This window comes from Pneumocystis carinii (genome assembly GCF_001477545.1).
Source record: "Pneumocystis carinii B80 chromosome Unknown supercont1.14, whole genome shotgun sequence".
Classification (NCBI taxonomy): domain Eukaryota; kingdom Fungi; phylum Ascomycota; class Pneumocystomycetes; order Pneumocystales; family Pneumocystaceae; genus Pneumocystis; species Pneumocystis carinii.
In genome coordinates this window covers 75,969-92,852 of record NW_017264726.1, presented here as the reverse complement: position 1 = coordinate 92,852, position 16,884 = coordinate 75,969, and the positions used below count along the sequence as shown (strand labels likewise).

Genomic DNA, 16,884 nt, shown 5'->3' with positions numbered 1-16,884 from the left:
TTCTCATGAAACATAGGATAAAATTCTTTTTCTTAAAAATTGAGCTTTTTAAAAAAGAAATAATCATTTCTCTAGATGCAATGATAAAGACATGCTGATATCTTCTTTAATACATGTATTTTTATATAATCTTTAAACCCTCAAAATATCTTCTCTTCAACCTTCAGAAAAATGAAGCTGGTCTATAGATGGACCAAAGATTCCCTGTAGATTCAGATCCTCGGTTTATACGACCAAAGAAGAGGGGGCGAGTTGTTCTAGACTCTCGTTTTTCCTCAATTCTTGATCCAGAGTTTTCAGAACAGCGTAAGTATCTTTTCAAGCTATCAAATCTAATAAAAATAGCTTTATTTGATAAATATGGACGGCGTTTAAAGGATAGAAGAAAGGACTTGAAGGATGTTAAGTCCCTGTACATTTTACCGGAAAAAAACGGCAGTGATTTAGACGATTTTGAGGTTAAAAACAAGAGTTTAGAAAAAAAGGATTTAGATGGGGATAAAACCCATGAAAAAGGGCCAGAAAAGCCTTATACATCATCAGAAGAGGATGATATTTCATCAGAAGAAGATTTATCGTCAGATTTTTCGTTAAAAGATGTAGAAGATGTAGAACTGGCTGATCCAGAGCCAGAAAATGAGATTCCAAGGGGAGAAATGACTTCCAGACTGGCAGTTGTTAATCTTGACTGGGATCATATTCGTTCAGTTGATATTTTTGCGGCGCTTGGCAGTTTTGTGCCCAAAGGAGGGAGTATTTTGAGTGTTAAGATTTATCCTAGTGAATTTGGGAGAAAAAGAATGGAAAAAGAGGATATACAAGGTCCTCCTAGAAGTATTTTTTGTAGGAGCCCTTCAAGGGATTCATTAGTTAAAAATAAGGCTCAAGAATTGGGGGAGTTTCATAAAGAAATTGAAAATAGTGTAGATGATTCAGATGCAGATGATTCAGATGATGCAGATGATGCAGATAGTTCAAGTGATGAAAAGATACAAAAAGAGATAGTAAAGGAAGATAATGGTAATGATTTCAATATGACACAGCTTCGAAAGTATCAGCTTGAAAGACTTCGTTATTATTATGCAATTGTTACATGTGATTCAATTGATACTGCAAAACATATATATATACATTGTGATGGCAGGGAATATGAAGCATCAGCTAACTTTTTTGATTTAAGATTTGTTCCAGATAATGAATCATTTGATTCAATGCAAATAAGGTATATTATATTAATTAATAATCTAATAATAACTGTTTTTTAAATAGAGATGAATGTTCATCACTTCCAGAAGGCTATACTCCTGAAGAATTCGTTACAGATGTTGGTATTTCTCTTTTTTTTTCCTCATTTTAAAAAAAATAGGCTTTAAAACATTCAAATGTAAAGTTAATGTGGGATAATGATGATCCTGTTTATCTTCAAATGGTAAAACGGGCATTCTCCGGAAAAGAAATAGATGAAAATGATTTCAAAGTATATTTAGCATCAACAGATAGTGATGCAAGTGATGCTGAAACTACAAAAAAGTATCGTTCACTTCTTTTAAACAATGATGATCCTTTAAATGACCAAATTGACCAAAATAACATTCTTGGCGATATGAAGGTTACATTTATGCCTGGAATAGACGATCAAATTTCAGATCATGTCCCTCCTGAAACTTCTTTGGAAAAATATAAGAGAAAAGAAAAAGAAAGAAAGAAAAGAAACAAAGATAAACACAATTCTACACTGGAAAACTCTCTTCTTGATTCTAACCTCAATAAAAACATCGATCTTGGCTTCAATGATCCTTTTTTCTCACTGGATTCTTCTTCTACACAAACAAAACATAAAACTCAACTCAAACATAAAAATAAAATCATACAAAATTATACAAAAAAAACAAAACAACCTCCACAACATCTACAACAAAATAATACTCCTGATCCCTTTCAATTGGATTTAGATGACCCTCGCTTCTCTGCAATGTACTCAAGTCATCATTTCGACATTGATCCTACAAATCCTCGTTTTAAAAAAACTCATTCAATCATCAAAATCATGCAAAAACGTCAATCTATTCAAAATTCTTCTTCACAAAAAAAAATCCACTAATCTTTCTACAACTTCACTATTTTCTACTATATTCATCTACAAAAAACTCTCAAAAAATACACAAACTATTTATTCACTTTCACTACTATATTCACTTCATTCTACACTCTTTCATACACCTTTCCGCTTCACTATTCTTCTTCTTTTCTTTTTTCTTTATGCATAAGGTCTTTCAATTCCTTTTTTCAATGCATCAAAAATTATACAAAACTAAACAATAACGGCTTATTAAAAACACTTTTTGGCTACAAAAAAATACATATATTTGTTTATTTCTATTGTTGGCACTGGTTGGGCTTCTGGTATATTTTTCACCTTTAAATCTACCTTTTTCTCACTAAGTCGAGACGACCTACGAGGACAAGATGAGCTCACCAAGAAGAAGAATTGAGACGGATGTGATGCGATTATTGATGAGTGATTATGAAGTAACACTTATTAATGATAATATGTAAGATTTTATGGGTTTTTTTTTGGAGAAAAACGGGTCAATGACGGTGAAAAGGCAAGAGTTTTATGTTCAGTTCCGGGGGCCAGAAGAAAGTGGGTTTTTAAGGGATTAAAAGGGAGAATATTAATGAAATGATGTATAGCGCCGTTTACGGGAGGGGTATGGAAGGTGCATGTTGAGTTGCCGGACCAATATCCATATAAATCGCCGGTAAAAGAATTTGAGCGAGAAAATATAAAAGTTGAAAAAATATGGTAGTCTATTGGGTTTATGAACCGTATTTTCCATCCGAACATTGATGAGCTGTATGTGGAATGAGACGGGGGGTTTTTTACGCCTTTTTCTGGGGAGAAAAAGGCGTATTTATGGTATTTTATGATTAATATGATGATTAGAAGTGGTTCAGTATGTCTGGATGTGATTAATCAGACGTGGTCACCGATGTTTGGTAGTATAGAGGAGAGGAATATTTTTATATTAAGAAATCGTATAGATATGATTAATATTTTTGAGGTATTTCTACCACAGTTACTTCGATATCCAAATCCATGTGATCCGCTTAATGGGGAGGCGGCAGCGTTATTAATACGGGAGCCTAAGACGTATGAGATGAAAGTACGGGATTATGTTTCTCGATATGCAACGAAGGAGATTATGGAGACAGTAATGGTTGAGAACTCTGAAAATGAGGAGATGAGTAGTGTAGGTAGTTTTAATTCAGAAGATCCGGTAGCAGAAATGGAGGTATAAGAAGAAAGAAAAAGAGGGGGGGGAGGGGATAAGTTGCATATCAATTTTGATGAATCGTTGTGTGTAACTTTGTTTTGCTTTTATAATATTTGAATTTTTATGTTTTAGCATTCTTGATGAGGAATATACATTAATTGTGAGTTAACAAAACAATTTGTTAATTTACAATATATATTAAGAGATTTAAATGATTTTTTCGTTTAAGTTTTTTATTTGTTGACACCATAATATTTTTTTATGAAGTATATCATTATCCAGTGTGGTGTCTGTATTAGAAACGGTTGTTAAAGTTTTCCAAAATGTAATGATTTCTTCGACCCAGTTTGATAATTGAATTGGAGAAGGACCAATGCCGATACCTAATAAAGCCCATTTTGACCAAAGTTGATAAGCTTTTGTCATTTCTATAATCCTTTCTTTTGAGAAGATAAGAAAAAGATATATATTATATGATTATTGAATACCTTTATATGCATATGTTTTAAATAGTTCTTTAAAGATAGTATTCCAGTGTTTTTGAATAATATGAAAGAGATCATTAATACGTTTTGGAGGAAATGTGCATCCTTTTAATAAATATTCAGCGGAGAAATCATTTCCAAGAACTTTAGCCATATGTTTTTTAAGTAAAATTTTTGATGTTTCTATAACAGTTGTTGTAATATCTTGAAATAATTCAGCTAAAAAAGTGCGATATTCATCCGAAAGAGGAGTATCTCTTAAAGGAATACAATCAATATACATGCAATCCTCTTTAAATTCCAGATTTTGTTTGGTATTTCTATATTGATAATATATATATATATATAAACCAATATAATATAAAGATAAAAAACAAACCTTAGAAACAAATTATCATCAACAGACTTTGAAGATTGAAATGAATCTCCCTGAATATCATCTATTTCCATATCAATATTTTGCAATTCATCAAAATCTTTCTGTTTCAAATAATGATCAAGTTTTTTTGATATTTCTTCTAAAAGAAGCTCTAATGTCATTCCAGGTTGATATGAAATAGAATAAATCCCTAGATTATTTAATATTAATCATCGAATCTAAAAATTACCATGAATCATAACCTTAATTGAGAGGTTTTTATCATTTGATAGTAAAATAGTTTTTAAAAAACGCTTTTCATGCCAATATCTCCCTTTTTTAACCGGAAAAAAACTAAAAAAAAACATACCTACAACAATCAAGAATAGAATCATCTCCCGTAAGCGTCGCATCTATCACTTCCGTCATTTTTTGTCCTCTTATTGAACTTTCTTTCTGTAACAATGATTTATATATAAAATCCGTCGCTCTTCGCACACAAAACGCCATATCTTCTCCTCCATGTCCCTCTATCCTATTTCCTGATAGTTTTAACCCATTCAGCTCCTGAATCGTTGTCCATGGAAATATAATAACATATTTATATGCTTCACACTGACTGCTTAGATCGGAAATCAATGATAAATGAGATATCACAAACTTCCAACAAATAACAATCAGCTACTTCAAAAATACATTTAATATAGAGAATACGTTTGTATCAACGACAAGAATCACTTTATCATCTAATACGTATTCTTCGTCCCTCTAAAACCCTTTTTTAGCCCGAAAAAAAGCCAAAACCACATTAAAACACACTTCTACTAATATTTCCCGGCCTATTTCTCCCATTATATCCTCATTAAACCCCGAAGATCCCGACATATCTATATCTTCTTCTACAGACATTCATTCACCCGTTTTTTTTCGCTCTTTTTCAAAGCCCATACTATATTTATATGTAGAATACCATAAATGGACCTAAAAATGACGAATTAACTGTTAAAATTAGCTTTTTTTCCAGTAAAAAATGACTATTTTACCCTTTTTTTTTTTACACATTTTTTTGACGTCTGGACTAACGTCAAGAAAAATCAAAGATTTATAAGACCCAATAATTTGAGTATATCCGATCAATTTTCGCAGATAATAAGTGTATAAGTTGTTTGTGAATGGTTTTTTATTGAAGTAGCTTTTTTTCCGGATTTAATTGAGGCCTTAAACACTTGGAAATTTTGAAAGAAAGATTGGTGCAAAAATTCGAAAAAAAAGGGTTAAACTGGGCCTTAACTTAGGAATTTCTTGTTAAAAATAGAATATCTGAATAGAGCGTATTGATTTATGGGGGAAAAATATGTTTTTTATACGTATTTTATGAGTTATATTGGTTTTTTTATGCCCGGGATTTATATGTCAAATAGCTCTTCAAAACATGATAATTAACCAATGGATCTTAGATATATAAGATTTAGATGTGTTAAATGAATGAAATATGTTTTTACAAGATTTTTTTTTGAGAAAAATTGGAGATAAATTAAATATATTATGAAGATTACCGTATATTAATAAGCAGGGGGTTATGATATTGGATATCTAGACGAAGTAATTAGAGAAGGTGTAAATGGCATAGAAATGGGTTTTCAGAAGCAAATGATGTATAATATTATAAAAGGATAATTTATGAAAAACGTTGATTGGAAGTATTATTTTGAAGGTATTGACTACTTATCTGCGAGTTTATGAGGAATTGTTCAATATTTGAGTTATTTTAGTTTATATTGAGTATTGGTGAAAGAATAGTCTATCATTAAGAGGCACGTGATTTTTTGGAAGAAATGAAGAAAGAATATGAGGGATAAATTTGTTTGTAGGTTTATAATTATATATGAAGTGTTATATGGAGGGTCTTTATATATTAAGTATTATAATAATCTGAATGTGATATAAAAACAAAAATATTTTTTCGAAAACTCAATTTAATTCTTAATAAGCTTTTTAACTATTAGCAAGGCAAAGTTCTTATTAGAGGCTATGATTATGAAGGAATTGATTGTATTCATATGCTTAATAGTTAAGGAAAATGGATTGTTAGGAGGGTTAAGCATGAAAAAGAAGGTATATGTGAAATTCTGGCTTATAATATGATGGTAGAATATGAAAAGAAAGGTATTCTAGTATTTTTAATATGAGAATAAACGAGATAAATGGAAATAAGTTCAGTCAGTTGCTTGATAAACAAAACTAGTATTAAATAAAAGAGTATGAGCTTGCTTGGTTATATATATTTATAATGTCAATGTCTACAGAATCTAAGAAATTAATGATGAACCTGAATATTAGTTGTATAGAATCCTTGACCTATTTGGACGATTACTTTATCTACATGCTTGCTTATGGCTCTAGAAAAAACATATTGAGAAATAATGCTAATAAATATTTCTTGCTGGTACCAAAAATTAATTTAAATAGCTAAAAAACATACTTTTCAATCTCTAAAGTATCGTACAATTTACATGTTTTTTCTATATACTCTAATAGCTTAATACATTCTGTTGTTTGCGGGACTATAGAAAACCAAGTATTATATACAACTTTAGGAATTTTCTATAAAAAACTCAAATAAAATCACAAAACATATAATTTAGACAAAATATAGCGAATTAAGAAACATTTGCCGGCAAACATTTATCTTCAAGCACTTCATTTTTACTATTACGTTTTTCTATATAAGATCTAAAAAATAATTAACAAAAATTCACAAAATAATACTAAAGAATAAACATACTGCGCAACAATTCCGATACAGAGTCGTAACGTTTTTTCAACCCATTCATTTATCTGATCCAAATAATCATCCAATAATTCTGAATCTTTACTATTTATTTTATTAATCCATTCAACTGGCAATGCTTGACTATGAACTGAAAACTCAATTTTTCTCTGAGGATCATTTAAATGTACCACAAAACAAAGCATTCTTTCATTTTTATTTATATCTTTTGCTTCATTTAATATCGTATCTTGTAAATCAAATGAATATGCCTGAATTGATAAATAAATACATGACATATACACTGTTAATGATTCAGAAAATCCTATTTTCCTTTTCTTTGACCCCAGAAATGGTTCAATACGATTCTATTCATTTTTCAACATTTTCATATATAACCCCAATCTCATTATCACCTTTGCTAATTTTATTGCCTCCTCAATCCCTTCACTTATACAAAACTCCCCAGATGCTTCTACAAGCATAGAATCCTTTTTTCCCTTTTGTACAATAACATCTTCATTTTCTATCTGTGACATAACCTTCATATATTAGTCATTTATAACCCCTCTTCTAATATATCCACCTCATCAAATACTGAATATACCACATCTTCTATCTTCTTAAAAAATGTTAGATCATGATATATCTCTATTTCTAGAATTTCATGTAATGAAATAGGTGGTGCTACTACATTTAATACTGAATTAAATGTTGATGATAAAGATGATATAGAATATGATTTTATATGTTCTCCTAAGTCCATATATGAGTTTTTTTTAACATAGTCCATCTCTATACCAAGTTTTCCGAGTGTATCAATATCTATAAATTGAGTCACTCGTTTTTGAATCTTTTTTCCTTCTGATTGCTGAAATTGCTTAACCTTTTCTTCTGCCTGTTTAACAAAAAATGAGGCATTATTTAGAAGCCCATTAAACCATGTTTCTTTAGAGTTTCTTGGTGTTTTTTCTGTATCATCAATTGGACCATTTTCAACATAGTTTTCCTTTATTAAAACGGTTTTTTCTGCTTCTTTTTCTGCTGCTTCTTCTTCTACCTTATTCTCCTCATATTTATAAACAGGTTTTTGCCTTGATATACTATCTAAAAACTCAAGAACTGTCTTTTCATCCTGGATATTTTCTACAGAAAACCCTTCTGTATCTTGATCAAAATTAACCTTATCAATTGAATCAAAAAGAGACATAAAGTCCTTCTTATCACCAGACATGATGGTTTATAAGCTTTTTAGCCGGGTTTTTAACAGGATTATTTATATATAAAAATATTAGAAATAATGAGGTTAAGGTAAGAGATGGTATAGGAATGATATATAATGAAGAATAAATAATATCCTTATAATTAATAAGAAAAGATGAATAATTATATAATAAGAATAGAAGAAAGTGATTTTATGTATAAAGTAGAAGAATGACCAGCATCCAAGAAAAGTGTTTTATAGAATGAATAAAGATGAGAAATGAAAAAGAAATCATTGAAAATCAAAGAGCAAATAAAGCCTTTCTTCTGCATAAAAGTGTAGATTTTTCTAATAAGAGTTCGACGCAAGATTGAGAGTAATAAGAGAAGTGATCCGATGAAGAATTTAAATTTGATAAATAAAGAGGATTAAAAGAAGAATTGATATTTTTACCGTTATTTGTATGTTTTTTTTGTTTTTCAGAAGTGTAGATATTTTCATTAGGAGAGTGGTATATCTGATGATATAATTTCCTTTGTATTGTCTCTTCGATGTAGTATGAAATGTTATTCAAATTATTTTGAAAAGTATTGTCTAATAAGATGGATGTTTTGTATGTATTTTCTTCCTTTATACGTTGTACTTTATAAGAAATGTCAAATATATCACGTAGAGAAACAGTATCAGGAGATCTTTAAATGTTTAATATAAAATAGAAATTTAAAAGAATAATAATTACCTAAAATCATTTTTATATTCCTTATTATGTTCTTTATTTGTAGAATAATCTCTTATATAAGACCATGAAGAGATAGGATTGATAGTTAGGGAGTTAGAAGGATGAGATGTATTGTTAAGAGTTTGATTTTTAGATTCCCGAATCCATGGATGATTTAAAAACTAATAAGAAATTAATAATGATATAATGAAGTGTTTTTATTACTTGATCAATAGTATATCGTTTTTTAGGGTCGACCGTCAAAAGATTACTAATAAGATCTTGTGCGCTTTTACTAATTTTATCCCACCAAGGACTTGCAAAAGTAAATTCGCCTCTAGCGACTTTTCTTGAAAGTATTTGAGCATTTTCATCATAAAAAGGAGGAAATCCGCAAAGAAAGGTATAAAGAACACAACCTAATGCCCACATATCAACGCATTTAGAATATTTTTGATCTTTTATAATTTCCGGGGCAGTATAACCAATAGTACCACAAGGTGTCTTTGTTTGTTTATCCCAAACAACCTTACTAAGTCCAAAGTCTGCAATTTTAACTTGACCAATAGTACCAGAACCAAAACCTTGAATAAATTCACCCTCATCAATTTTATCCATATCCTTTTTTGATTTAGAATATTTTCTAGGAAGAAATGGTATCGGCTTAAAAAGAATATTTTCCGGTTTAATATCTCTATGAACTACTCCTTTCTCTTCATGAAGATAATGTATAGCATGGGCAACTTGTGTAATAATATGTTTAGAAAGTTCCTCTGAAAAATATGTAAGTCGAACAATTTGATAAAAAATCTCTCCTCCTTCAACAAGTTCAAGAATAAGAAAATAATAATCATTGTTTTCCAAAAATCCAAGAAAACGTACAATATTTGGATGATTGATGTCCTGCATAATCCGAATTTCTTTAAAAACACTAACCTTCTAATTTTCATCAACATATTAATCAAAAAAATCTATCAATTCAAAAAAACAACTTACCTGTGTATAATTAAGCTGGTATTTACGAATCGCTTTAATAGCAACATATTCCTTAGTTTCATTACAAATTGCTTTATAAACTTCGCTGTACGCGCCACTGAAAATATAAATACATAGATTCTATAGATTCATATAACACCCTACTCTCCCATTTTTTCAATTAATGTATATTTCTCAAAACTCGCACATTGAGAAAGATTTTTTTGAATCATCTTTTTTTGATAATCCATATAACCTTCTTCTATATTGTTTCCTGAACAAAACTCTTTACATATAGATTTCTCATTCTCCTCTATATGACGAAATGTTATCTTCTTTAGTCCTTGATATATTGGCCTTGACGAATGTTTAAATAAACTACTATGGATCTTTCTGCTGCATTCAGCTAATACCTTGAATATCTATAGATTCAAGCGTCAAAACTCCTCTTAAACCCTTATTATTTCATTATATCTAAATTTACCTCAATCATATACTCTAGCTTATGATATCTCTTAATTTTCCTGCAAAAAAACCAAACAAAAATACAATTATATATATATACTAATAGTTTTTTTCTAAAGATCCAAGAGGTTTTCCTTGTATTTTTATTTCTTTTAATATAAAGTTAGTTCAAGATTTTCATTGTTTAAATTAGCGCTTAAACCTTCGATGCATAAATTTACTAATAACCTATAAAAGATATATAATTTCCCCTCATAAACATAAATATTAAGCGTATATATTTGATTTCTGAGCCTTTGCTTTTTATTTTCTATAAAATAAAAGCTTGTCTCTTTTTTTCCAGAGAAAAATATTCATTTTTAAAAAGTATATATCTTTTTTAAAACCCTCTTAAAACATCATTGCCGTCCTTAGAATGTCATAAATATCATGAAAATAACTTATTTTCTTTTAAAATATTGTTTATTTTAAAAAAAAATTTTTATGTATCAAAATTAAAGATACCACCAAATGACATAAAATAAAAAAAAAATATATATTTATAAGAAAAAAAACGGAGTTATAGAGGCAATGGTTTTTTTAGACATACGGCTATTGATTGGTCAAAATTTTTTCTATAATTTACTTAATTTCGCCTTATTCACCACTTTTTGTCTTAACCTCGATTTTTATATATAAATTTATGTTATAAAAATGGATTTTCCACTATAAATCAATTGAGGCCTTAAAAAGCAAAAATTAAAGACTTCTAGGCTTTTTAAGTGCCAGGAAGTCTATTTTTATGTTTAAAATCTCTTTTTCTTAACGTTTTCCTACATTTTACCAGAACCTGACTAATATAGTCCTGTCCGTATATACCTTTTATCGTACAAAAAATTAACCTCATAAAATAAATTTGCAAGATATTAGCAGAAGGAGAATAAGAATGATGCATGAGACGATAATTGAGACACTTTATGGCTCAGTATCTCAGGATATTTTAATTGTTAAGGCGGCAGAAGAAAAACTTAAGTCATGGGAAACGGTTCCAGGATTTTACTTATCTCTTCAAGTAATTTTAATCAGAAAGAAGCAAGTAGATAATAGGATTTCAGGATATTTTTATGGAGAAAGGATTACCGAATAATGTTCGTTGGATCAGTATTATTTACTTAAAGAATGGAATTGATCGATATTGGAGAAAAAGTGCAAAAAAGTACAAGATTTTTGGTATAAAGAAGGGGCTATTTGCTTATGATAAGCAGTGCATTATCATTGGATGAGAAGGAGAGGATACGAAAACGAGTTTTGCAGTGTTCAATAGAGGAAAACCATCTTTTAGCGGTTCAGAATTCTATACTAGCAGCAAAAATTGCTAGGCTAGATTTTCCAAATGATTGGCATGAATAATTACAAACGAAAGAATTTTTCATTAATTAATAGGCCATTTTTGTTCGAGGAGCTTTCTTTAATGATAATGGAATCAATTGCATCTAAATCTTATACATTTCAACAACGACATTTATATACACTTTATCAAATTGTTAAAAATCTTTGTGCCAGTCGACTTGTTAGAGCAAAATATAATCTACAGCAAGTATGAAAGGCATCTTTTTATCTATAAATAGTCTATAAGATCGATAGATAACTCCGAAACTATTTGAACTTGTCAGTGAAATATTTAAAAATTATACGGATCAATGGATCTATACGGTTCAATCCAATTTTTCAGAATCTGAAATCTTTCCTTTTCTGCAAATAAGTCATATATGTCTTAAGATTCTTCGACGATTAATCATTTATGGATTTGAGTACCCATATAAAAACGAGAATGCACAATTTTTTTTCCAATTATCCTATAAATATTTAAAGATATACTTTGATCTATGTAAGAGGTTCATTAATTCTTCCTAAATATTTATTTAAAATTAGGTAAACATCTTAAAGAAAAAATATCTTTTTTATATTCACATATAATTCTTTTTGGAAAAATGTTTTTAAACTTTTCATCAACACAATCAACTTCTATTTTTTTAATGCCAAATTCTATTGAAATTGTTTTAACTTATTTAAATATTATAGAAGAAAATGCTAACATCTTTACTGAGCAAGATACAGAGTACGTAAATTTTATATACAAAATAGTAATACAAGGTCTTCTTCTTATAAAATCATCAGTGAAATTTCTTCATAATTCAGATATTTTATTAGAATGTAATAATGTTTTTATCTTAATTTCATCTAACTCTTTTAGTTAAATTGGGAGAATATAAACAAGAAATTGAAAAAACATATAAAATTTTAAAAGAAAATTTATTCAATTCAGAAATACTTCAAAGAATTTTTGAGATATTGATTACTAAATTTATAGTTTTAAAACCAAATGATCTTTTCGCTTGGGAAGAAGATCCTGAACAATGGCTTTTAACAGAGGAAAAGCAATCTTGGGAATATGAACTTCGAGTATAAATATTTATTTTTGAAATATTACTTAATATTATTAGCCTTGTGCAGAATCTTTGTTTATAGATATCTTTTCAATATATAACAATGTATTATCCAATTTTCTTATATCATTACTTCAAGCAGTAGAAAGTATAATTCTAGGATACAATATTTCATATTTCTCATGTGTTTAGTAACTTTTGATGAAAATACATTTTTTCTAAAAGAGGCTGTTTACAATGCTTTTGGGTTAAGTATTTGTTTTTTACCTGACTCTGTTGATTTTAATTATATTTTCATGAATTTTTTATCAAAAGACATACAAATACAAAATTCAAGGATTTCCAAAATTATATATAGAAGAATTCTTATACTTATTTCTCAATGGGTATCTTCAAAATCTTCAAAAAACATCCAAAACAATATATATACAATTATTGAAAGATTCCTGGGTCCATATGAAGAATCAAATGACCTAATTGTCCAATTTACGGCATCAATGTCTTTAAAACAATGTGTAGATGAATTGGATTTTGAAAAAGAACAATTTTATCCTTATTTAAAAAACATATTAGACGGTTTATTGCACTTAATAAATCGATGCAAACTTTCTGATTCAAAACTTAAGGTTTTAGAAGTTATTAATATAATTATAGAAAGAATGGGGCAGCAGGTTTGGATATAATATATCTATATATATATCTATATATGTATACATTTTTTAGATCTCTCCATATATACAAAGTATTGTTGATATATTACCATCTCTTTGGGAAAATTCTGAAGAAGGACATCTTATTAAAGCTACTGTTATTGTAACTTTAACAAAACTAATCAAAGTATATAATGATTTAAATATGATTTATCTTAATTATATTAGTCTCTTCGAGAAGAATCAGGAAAATATCATCCTCTGGTAATGCAATTGATTAGATATTCTATTGGTTCATCAATGGTATAATTATACTACTAGAGAAATTTATTTTAATATTTTAGAACACTTATATTTATTTGATGGAAGATGCTCTTGAATTATGGCATGCTCTACTTCAAGAAACTCAAAATTCATCTTTTGAAGTGTTATCTCTTATTCCTTTAGCTATAACCTGTTTAGATCATGGAGATGATATATTAAAAAAGGTATTTTATATTTTTGAAAGTTATATATTATTATCTGGAAATGAATTTATGAAGGTAAATACCTTTCACATTTTTCTTTATTAAATATAAAAAATTAGCTTTATTCTTTGCAATTTTTGACAAAACTTTCAAATCTTTTAGGAGAATTGCGGCTTGATGTATTCTATATCATAATAAAAGTACTTGATCTTGCATTTCAGACAACATCTATCCATTTATATTCAGATGAATTGATTAAATCCAGGTTTATTTTCAAAATATTGGAATCTATTATAATCAATCAAGTATTCTTCTCTTTTGTTAAATTAATTATTAAAAAAAAAAATCAGGAACCTAAACCCATCATTATACAATATTTTTCACTTATTTCTAGAATATCTATGCAAGATCCTTGTATAATATTTGATTTTCTAGCAAAATTTTCATTTCAACAAGATATATCAAGTAATGAAGAAATAATTAACAACTTTATAAATACATGGATTTCTACAGTAAAGTACTCTTTTCAATATTCTTTTATTAATTTCTGTAGTTTGATAATATTGGCAATCCTAAATATAGAAAACTAAATGTAATGGGAATAACTTCCTTGCTAATAACCAACAATCCTTATATTCTTGCCAATATAAAATCTCTAATAAATATATGGTCTGAAACTTTAAGCGAAATAAATGAAAATAAAGAAGGAGAGTTAGTATTTTCAATCATTTTTCTCTCATTTACAATTATAGTGCTCTTATATATTGGAATACACAAGATGATGAAAACGACTTGGATATTACAAATAATCCTGAAATGGCTCGTAGACAACAGGTATTTCTATTTAAAATAACTCAATTCAATTAATTACATTATATAGCTTATAAAACAAGATCCTATACACACAACTCATCTAGAAACATATATTCATCAATTTTTTTTTTCTTGTGTTGAAAAAAATAATGGGTTAGAGCAATTCAAAATAAACTATTAGACACAAGGCATAACTAATATTTTATGATAAACTAATATATATATAATATCGAAGATCGACTTTTTTTAACCTTTAAAAAAGCTTTATTATAATATTAAATATATTAGCTTTTAATTTAATATTTGAAAAGAGGAATATTAGTGCTTTAAAGGATCTATTTGATTTAGGACTGTATTTTTTTGATTTGGATCTTATAAATTTAAAAGTACTATTTTAAAGAGATTAAAAACAAATATTTGTTTGGAAATATTATTAGAATCTTGTTAAAAGGGTTTTAAACAATGTGGAGGCATCAAGGTTTATCTATTTGCCGAAAAAATGGGTTAAATCGGCTATTAAATGGGTTTTTTCCATATACTTTAACAAACTATATAATTTTTAAATTAAAAGGCACAATTTTAAATGATCTAAAATACAAATGGACATCTTTACATTCTAGAGGAATTCATGTGGATTCTGTTAATATGAATGTTTTAAAAGATATAGATTTAAGAGATGAAAGATTTGATGAAAATATATCTAATTCATCAAAAATAATGAAAATAAAGGACAAAATGATGCTAATACTTAGAAATAAAGAATCTAAGAAGAAGAAAGAATATAAATCTACAGCAGATTTGAGACGTGAAAAATTAGCGTCATATACAGCATGGAGTTTTATAGTAATGGGGTTAGGAGGAGCATGTTATATGGGACGTAAATGGACAGATGAGGAAATTAAACAATCTTTGAATGCAGGGGAGAAAGAGACGTCTACTTTTTTTGGGAGATTAAAACAAAGAACATCCTCTTTATTTAATGTTCGTTGATAAATTCCATTATATATTTGGTATATTGATATTTTCAGTATTACAATGAGCCGGCGTTTGATAAGCTTCTTCCTGATCCTCTTCCTGAGCCTTATCAACGACGATTCACTTTAGTTCTTGATTTAGATGATTTGCTTATTCATTCAGAATGGTCTCGTGAACATGGATGGAGAATTGCAAAAAGGCCTGGTCTGGATTACTTTTTATCTTATCTTAGTCAATATTATGAGATTGTTATATTTACCACACAATATGCTGCTGTATATTTTATGATTTTTATATTTATTCTAATATTACTAGACTGCTATACCAATTATACAAAAATTAGATCCATATAGAAGTTCACTTAGTGCAAGTCTATTCAGAGAGGCTACAAAATATGTTAATGGAAAGCTTGTAAAGGTAAAATCTAAATTTCTAAAAAAAAATCTAATAATTACAGGATTTAAGTTATATGAATAGACCATTAGATAAAATTATTATGCTTGATGTTAATCCAGATTCTTATTCTTTTCAACCGGATAATGCTATTCCCATGGAGCCATGGAAAGGAGATCTTAATGACAAAGAATTGATTTCATTAATTCCATTTTTAGAATGTTGTTGATATATTACTTTATTATATGGCTAATTTTTGATAGATATTGCATCCATGGAAGTATCAGATGTTCGTCCTGTCATAGCATCTTATAAAGGAAAACATATTCCTACTGAATGGGCACTTAGAGAAAAAATGTTAAAAGATAATATGAAAAAAGAATGGGAAGAGCAAAATAAAAATTCTAGCTCATGGGTCTCATTCTTATTAAATGGAACAACTGTAAATAACATTTATTTTAGTTTTATATGACTTATTTTATTAGAAACGTCCTTATCAAGTTCCTCAGTTAATAACTGATCAACAGAGAGAAAGAGCCCAGCATGTGTATGCAGAATATCAGCAATATTTAAAAGATCATGGAGAGGAAATATTAAATCAAGAAAAACAAAGAGAACGAGAACAGATGTCAGCTATGAAGACAAGTATAAATAGGTTATAATGATCATAATTTTTTAAAACTTTTTAATTTTTTTAGTTTAATATTTGAAGGGATTCCAAAACCTTCAGAACATACTTAGACATGTCAAAAGCATTTAAATATATATTAATTATCTTCTAATTGGTTACAATCATGTAAATAAAACATTAAAAAGAAACAGAATACTAAAAAACATTTATAATATCTGATATTTTAATAAATATTAATTCTAAGAAAATATCTAAATTGCTAGTATTTCTTTAAAT

At 28.2% G+C, this 16,884-nt stretch overlaps 7 protein-coding genes across 7 annotated transcripts; 4 read left to right on the top strand and 3 right to left on the bottom strand.

Annotated features, from left to right (window-relative positions):
- The first annotated feature begins 142 nt into the window (after positions 1-142).
- Positions 143-2,163, top strand: T552_03013 (hypothetical protein). Its single transcript, XM_018371533.1, has 4 exons — positions 143-306; positions 346-1,222; positions 1,270-1,324; positions 1,367-2,163. Exons 1-4 carry the CDS (start codon positions 189-191, stop codon positions 2,099-2,101), a joined length of 1,785 nt encoding a protein of 594 aa, XP_018224663.1. The 5' UTR covers positions 143-188; the 3' UTR covers positions 2,102-2,163.
- Positions 2,164-2,466: 303 nt separating this feature from the next.
- Positions 2,467-3,302, top strand: T552_03012 (hypothetical protein; the record flags this gene model as incomplete). The annotated part of the gene is made up of 5 exons (XM_018371532.1): positions 2,467-2,552; positions 2,607-2,644; positions 2,695-2,762; positions 2,811-2,857; positions 2,948-3,302. The coding sequence occupies 5 exons, from the start codon at positions 2,467-2,469 to the stop codon at positions 3,300-3,302; spliced, it is 594 nt and encodes a 197-aa protein (XP_018224662.1).
- A 137-nt stretch (positions 3,303-3,439) lies between these two features.
- Positions 3,440-5,076, bottom strand: T552_03011 (hypothetical protein). Its single transcript, XM_018371531.1, has 7 exons — positions 4,941-5,076; positions 4,836-4,889; positions 4,492-4,781; positions 4,372-4,451; positions 4,143-4,332; positions 3,767-4,083; positions 3,440-3,718 (listed from the first exon to the last, which is right to left on the bottom strand). Exons 1-7 carry the CDS (start codon positions 5,028-5,030, stop codon positions 3,486-3,488), a joined length of 1,254 nt encoding a protein of 417 aa, XP_018224661.1. The 5' UTR covers positions 5,031-5,076; the 3' UTR covers positions 3,440-3,485.
- A 1,705-nt stretch (positions 5,077-6,781) lies between these two features.
- On the bottom strand, positions 6,782-8,125 carry T552_03010 (hypothetical protein; the record flags this gene model as incomplete). The annotated part of the gene is made up of 4 exons (XM_018371530.1): positions 6,782-6,854; positions 6,907-7,259; positions 7,308-7,433; positions 7,478-8,125. 4 exons carry the CDS (start codon positions 8,123-8,125, stop codon positions 6,782-6,784), a joined length of 1,200 nt encoding a protein of 399 aa, XP_018224660.1.
- Positions 8,126-8,350: 225 nt separating this feature from the next.
- T552_03009 (hypothetical protein) lies at positions 8,351-10,326 on the bottom strand. The gene is made up of 6 exons (XM_018371529.1): positions 10,273-10,326; positions 9,954-10,210; positions 9,810-9,906; positions 9,039-9,752; positions 8,835-8,995; positions 8,351-8,787 (listed from the first exon to the last, which is right to left on the bottom strand). Exons 1-6 carry the CDS (start codon positions 10,279-10,281, stop codon positions 8,397-8,399), a joined length of 1,629 nt encoding a protein of 542 aa, XP_018224659.1. The 5' UTR covers positions 10,282-10,326; the 3' UTR covers positions 8,351-8,396.
- An 852-nt stretch (positions 10,327-11,178) lies between these two features.
- On the top strand, positions 11,179-14,835 carry T552_03008 (hypothetical protein; the record flags this gene model as incomplete). Its single annotated transcript, XM_018371528.1, has 17 exons — positions 11,179-11,304; positions 11,348-11,448; positions 11,498-11,632; positions 11,676-11,829; positions 11,877-12,120; positions 12,165-12,446; positions 12,487-12,695; positions 12,737-12,827; positions 12,872-13,350; positions 13,403-13,516; positions 13,558-13,632; positions 13,674-13,871; positions 13,916-14,101; positions 14,147-14,308; positions 14,350-14,507; positions 14,549-14,630; positions 14,677-14,835. 17 exons carry the CDS (start codon positions 11,179-11,181, stop codon positions 14,788-14,790), a joined length of 2,910 nt encoding a protein of 969 aa, XP_018224658.1. The 3' UTR covers positions 14,791-14,835.
- Positions 14,836-15,025: 190 nt separating this feature from the next.
- Positions 15,026-16,813, top strand: T552_03007 (hypothetical protein). Its single transcript, XM_018371527.1, has 7 exons — positions 15,026-15,590; positions 15,638-15,859; positions 15,900-16,001; positions 16,042-16,198; positions 16,241-16,419; positions 16,463-16,632; positions 16,676-16,813. The coding sequence occupies exons 1-7, from the start codon at positions 15,072-15,074 to the stop codon at positions 16,716-16,718; spliced, it is 1,392 nt and encodes a 463-aa protein (XP_018224657.1). The 5' UTR covers positions 15,026-15,071; the 3' UTR covers positions 16,719-16,813.
- Positions 16,814-16,884: the final 71 nt, after the last annotated feature.